Source organism: Coenobita brevimanus, chromosome 78 (genome assembly GCF_032717465.1).
Source record: "Coenobita brevimanus isolate Jiangsu-jjx chromosome 78, ASM3271746v2, whole genome shotgun sequence".
In the NCBI taxonomy this organism is placed as follows: domain Eukaryota; kingdom Metazoa; phylum Arthropoda; class Malacostraca; order Decapoda; family Coenobitidae; genus Coenobita; species Coenobita brevimanus.
In genome coordinates this window covers 27,247,307-27,253,224 of record NC_137031.1, presented here as the reverse complement: position 1 = coordinate 27,253,224, position 5,918 = coordinate 27,247,307, and the positions used below count along the sequence as shown (strand labels likewise).

At 43.1% G+C, this 5,918-nt stretch overlaps 1 protein-coding gene across 1 annotated transcript in view; it reads right to left on the bottom strand.

Moving 5' to 3' along the window:
- The window catches only part of LOC145408773 (uncharacterized), a 7,527-nt gene extending 2,640 nt beyond the window's left edge, over window positions 1-4,887 (bottom strand). The window contains exons 1-3 of the mRNA XM_080279424.1: window positions 4,854-4,887; window positions 1,564-3,058; window positions 1,320-1,476 (exon numbers count right to left, since the gene is read on the bottom strand). Coding sequence (XP_080135550.1) covers window positions 1,320-1,476; window positions 1,564-3,058; window positions 4,854-4,887 — 1,686 coding nt within the window. The remainder of the gene's footprint in view (window positions 1-1,319; window positions 1,477-1,563; window positions 3,059-4,853) is intronic.
- Between the last annotated feature and the right edge of the window lie 1,031 nt (window positions 4,888-5,918).

Here is a 5,918-nt window from a genome sequence, read left to right as displayed (position 1 = left end):
AAGCTCCTCTAACGTATAGGAGTGAAACCTGCTAATTTTTACCCCCATGATGAAAAGTAAATGTCCTACATCCCAGATAGTTATTAAAATTGGATGATATTTTTACTTTCCTTCTCGTGATAGCTTATTATAGCCTAACCTACCCTGGGTGTAATGTCAGCTTGGTATTCATGGACCTGTGTATTGGTGTAGCTAACCCGGGTGTAATGAAGGAACTGGCTAAATATACACACCCTAGACAGTAAGCATAATAGTGTACCCTCATGCTACACCCAGATTGCAGGGGATTGTTGGTGTAGGAAAATTAGAAATGGTGTCGGGAAAGGTGTATTGGCGCTCCTATACCCAGTGTAGTGAAAAGGTTAGCTGAGTACCATGAAGAACTCCCATAAGTATATAGTACCATGAAGAAGTGCATAATGGTATTGTGAAGGGGTCTAGCCTAAGATACTACCATGAAAAAGCCTTAGTACCGTGAAGGAATGCACAGATGTATCGTGAAGGGGCTAACCTCAATAACTACAAGGAGACCTCCCATGATATAGTACCATGAAGGAGTGTATAAAGGAATCAACAGTAGACACAATGGTAATAAGTTGCATTCATCCTTACCTGACATACATGGTTGCAGTGTCTGGGAAGGTGAATGTAGTGAAGTTAAGGACTGAGTAACTATTATAATGGATGTGAGGGGTCGTATTGTGACAGATTTCGTTGCCCATCTTCCTCAGCTATTTATTTTGCCTCTTGTGGCTATGAGCCTTCATGGGCATCAATAGTAGATCTTAAAACCTTATTAGTAATGTATGAGGGAATATTATGATGCAGTAGGTTAAATAAATTGCTCAAAAAGAAGTCTTAATGAAGCTTGACATCAAGCCTTAGGTAGGGGAGTAGAGTACTGTGTGTTGGAGCAGGTGAACCCGGTGGACTGCAGGACTGTACTATGATACATGAAGACTTACACAGTAGATACAGTGCCAGGACACAATATCTCACAGTATTTTCACCTGACATCCGGCCTCGTATGGTATACTTACTGATACCGGCGTGCTGCAGTGAAAAGACTTAACTGTCATGAAGACCTAAGAGTGTTGATACAGTGCCAGGACTTACACAGTAGATACCGTGCCACAGAACAGTATCTCACAGTATTCTCACCTAACATCCAGTTTCCAGGGCGGAGTCAACATAACCCCCCGGGTACCTGTGTGTTGGAGCATTTAAACCCGGTAGACTGCAGGACTGTACTTATGATACCTGAGGACATACACAGTAGATACGGTTCCACAAAACAGTAAATCACCGTAACTTCTCACCTGACATCCAGCTTCCGGGCTGGCGTCGGCATAATATCCGGGCACCTGTGTGTTAGCGCAGGTGAAGCCGGTCAGCGGGGCGGAGGCGAGGATGGGATAGTCCACGCCTGCAACGCCGGCCCCCCCGATGGCAGAACTCAACGCGGTGATGGGGTCCACAAAGCCGTTGATCCCATTACCGTTGATGCCGTTGATTCCGTTGATACCGTTACCATTGATACCATTGATCCTGTTGATGCTGTTACCTTTGTGACCGTTTGTGAAGCCATTACCGATGCTTGTTCTACCGTTTCCGTTGATGGCACCGTTTCCGTTAGCGTACCCATTACCGTTGATTGGACCGTTACCGTTAGTGTACCCATTGCCGTTGATTCGACCGTTACCGTTGATGGCACCATTTCCGTTAGCGTACCCATTACCGTTGATTGCACTGTTACCGTTGATTGCACCGTTACCGTTGATTGCTCCATTGCCATTGATGACACCGTTACCATTACCGTTGACAGCTCCGTTGCCGTAAGAGTAACCATTACCATACACAGCTCCATTACCGTTGATTGCACCGTTACCATTGATTGCTCCATTGTCATTACCGTTGATAATTCCGTTACCGTTGGTGTAGCCATTACCGTTACCGTTGATGAGTCCGTTACCGTTGATTGCTCCATTACCGTTGACTGCTCCGTTACCGTTGACTGCACCATTACCGTTGATTACTCCATTTCCTTTACCAATACCGTAAAAATAACCGTTACCGTTGCCATTGATTGCTCCGTTACCGTTACCGTTCACTGCTCCGTTATCGTTACCGTTGATTGCTCCGTTACCGTTGATTGCTCCATTACCGTTGATTGCTCCATTACCGTTGATTGCTCCGTTACCGTTGACTGCACCATTACCGTTGGTTAATCCGTTTCCGTTACCAATACCGTAAGAATAACCGTTACCGTTGCCATTAATTACTCTCTTACCGTTCCCGTTGATTGCTCCGTTACCAATGATTGCTCCGTTGCCATTACCGTTGATATCTCCGTTACCGTTGGTGTAGCCGTTACCGTTACCGTTGATGAGTCGGTTACCGTTGACTGCTCCGTTACTGTTGACTGCACCATTACCGTTGATTACTCCGTTTCCGTTACCAATACCGTAAAAATAACCGTTACCGTTGCCATTGATTGCCCCGTTACCGTTTATTGCTCCATTACCGTTGATTACTCCGTTTCCGTTACCAATGCCGTAAGAATAGCCGTTACCGTTTATTACCCCATTACTGTTACCGTTTATTGCTCCGTTACCGTTGATCGCTCCGTTACTGTTGATTACACCGTTACCGATGCCGTTAGTATAGCCGTTACCGTTGATTACACCGTTACCGTTGATTGCTCCGTTAACGTTGATTACTCCGTTACCGTTAGTATAGCCGTTACCGTTGATTACACCGTTACCGTTACCGTTAGTATAGCCGTTACCGTTGATTACTCCGTTACCGTTGCCGTTAGTATAGGCGTTACCGTTGATTACTCCGTTACCGTTGATTGCTCCGTTACCATTACCGTTGATTACTCCGTTACCAATGGTTGCTCCATTACCGTTAAGGCCACTGCCGTTTGCGCCATAACCGTTAACAGCACCGTTGCCATTTCCGTTGATCCCGTTGATTCCGTTTCCGTTTCCGTTGATTCCGTTACCGTTGCTTGGCGGTAGGTAGGTATTCTGAGCCAGACACGCTCCCAACAGGGCTGAGAGAGAGAGAGAGAGAGAGAGAGAGAGAGAGAGAGAGAGAGAGAGAGAGAGTTAAAAAAGTAAATAACAGTGCTAAATATACGCAAAATATAATAATAATAATAATAATAATAATAATAATAATAACAATAATAATAGTAGTAGTAGTAGTAGTAGTAGTAATAGTAATAGTAGTAGTAGTAGTAGTAGTAGTAGTAGCAGTAGTAGTAGTAGTAATAGTAGTAGTAGTAGTAGTAGTAGTAATAGTAATAATAATAGTAGTAGTAGTAGTAGTAGTAGTAGTAGTAGTAGTAATAGTAATAGTAGTAGTAGTAGTAGTAGTAGTAGTAGCAGTAGTAATAGTAATAGTAGTAGTAGTAGCAGTAGTAATAGTAATAGTAGTAGTAGTAGTAGTAGTAGTAGTAGTAGTAATAGTAGTAGTAGTAGTAGTAGTAGTAGTAGTAGAGGTCAGGTACTGAAAGGCGTCTGGCCATAGAGAAACAGATCAATAGATATTATACCTAAGGCGTCTGGCGATAGGTAGATAGATAGATAATTAGGGCGTCTGGCGATAGATAGAGAGGATATTGAGAACGTCTGGCTATTGATTGATAGAGATGATATAGGGCGTCTGGCAATAGAGATGCTGCGTAGGGCGTCTGGTAATAGATAGATAGCAATGAAACTATATGGTGTCTGGCAATAGATAGATAGATAAATAGATAGATAGATAAATAGGTTGATAGACAGAGTTAAATTGAAATTCACAACTCCTCACTATAAATATCTCCCATCCCAAAAAGAAAAAGAAAATGAAAAGAAAAAAATGTCGAGAGCAAGAAAGATGGTCCAGCTAAATGTATTTCTAAAACTTTTAAATTCTCGTCTAAAAGTCCTTCAGGCTATTGTGAGTACAAGCTGGATGTGCTAAATGTACTACCGCTTCCCCTAAGACCAGGAACGAGTGCGCACGAGTGTGCATCCCCTCCCAGTGGCCAGGAACAAGTGCGCACAAGTGTACAGTATATCCCCTCTCAGTGGCAGGAACAAGTGCGCACAAGTTTACATCCCCTTCCAGTGGCCAGGAACAAGTGAGCACTAGTGTACATCCCCTCCCAGTGGCCAGAAACATGTGCACACGAGTGTACATCCCCTCCCAGCGGCCAGGAACAAGTGCGCACGGGTGTACATCCCCTCCCAGTGGCCAGGAACAAGTGCGAGCGAGTTTACATCCCCCTCCCGTGACCCTGAACAATTGTGCTCTCTTGTACATCCTCAGAAACAGTTGAGCGTGAGTGTAGTTCTTCCCCCTCCCCTCCACCACCACTACAGTTACCACCTCGCATTTAAGTGGCTGGATTGACCCGGAAGAATGGCTTAACTAGGAACAGTGCAATGCCTGTCTGTCGTTGTGGTCGAGGGGGGGGGGTAATAGAGACGCCTAGGGAGTCTTGTGTCCTGTCCACTCACACACAAAGTCAAGCTGAAAAAACGCAGAGGGTTAGAGCTAGCTTATTTTAGAGTTAGAGCTGGGTTAGGTTTGGCTTATACAGTATAACAGCTAATAAGAACGTATATATATCATTATAGTAACAGGTATATTTTTGGATGCTGCCTAAAGGTAATATATAACTGAAGCAATATTTAACTATAAACTTAATGAGTCCAAGGGCAAAGAAAAGTATGGCATATATTATCGTTATATTTGAAAATATACTATGCAGTCTTACATGTAAAATATATTATGCTTATCTCCCTATCTATCTGCCTGTCTACCTATCTATCTATCTAAACATTAATCCATTTTCTTACCAGCAAATATCAGCTGCCTCGTTATCTTAGCCATGTCTTCTTCGAGGACGACTTAAGGGTAAACTAAAGCTCAAGATGGAGAACCAGCCACCAGTGTAGGCAATTAATGGGATGGGGAGCTTTGGGGAGAGGAGCAGGTACTTGTGATAGGAGAGGAGGGGAGCTGAAGACTATGCCTGGAATGGAGAGCGAGCGCCTTATATACTGACTGTGAGGACCTCGGCAGTGACGCAATACCTCTCAGTGGAGGGAAAGGAAGGAAGATGGGGTGGAGGGAGGGAGAGAAGAAGGGCAAAGTATAAAGGAGGAATGAAAGCAAGAACTGACAACACGATAGATAAAAAGGGCTGGAAAGATAGAGAAGTGAAAGATGGAGGGCAATAGATAAAGGAGGAATGAGGACAAGGACTGATAACGATAGATAAACAGGACTGGACAGATAAAAGGAGGGAAAGACAGAGGGCAATAGATAAAAAGGAATGAGAGCAAATATTGATAACAAAATGGATGGAGTGAAGAGGAATGGGAAAGACAGAGAGCAAAGGGGAATGAAAAATGGAAAGCAAGATTGGATAATGGCTGAGGTTAAGAAAAAGGAGAATTTGGATAATGGGGAGAGAGAGAGAGAGAGAGAAGAACAAAATGGAGGAAGGCAGAAATTAAAGCAAAATCAAGAAGATGAAAAAACAAGATAAAATAATGTTACTTTGATAAGGAGAGTATTTTTCACAGTTACTTTGAGAGACAGAATACTTTGCAGTCACATTGATTGGCTTCGAATACTTTGCACATCTAGAAGTAATATATAGTACATATTACATCTTAGTTTTCTTAGCGTTTTTAATAGCACGCTGATATGGACATAGTTTGCCTCAATATTATGCAAGAATTTACACAACAGCCTCCAGCACTGCGAGGGGTAAAGATTTTTTTTGATTTTTTTTTCCAGTTCTTTAAAGTCAATAGGTTTTAGTCGGAAGAGTGTACACAATTCAAGACTCCCTTACTTCCATACTGCACACTTTTTGGCTCTCAGAATTCCTGTATTTCCCCGAACTGCCTCTC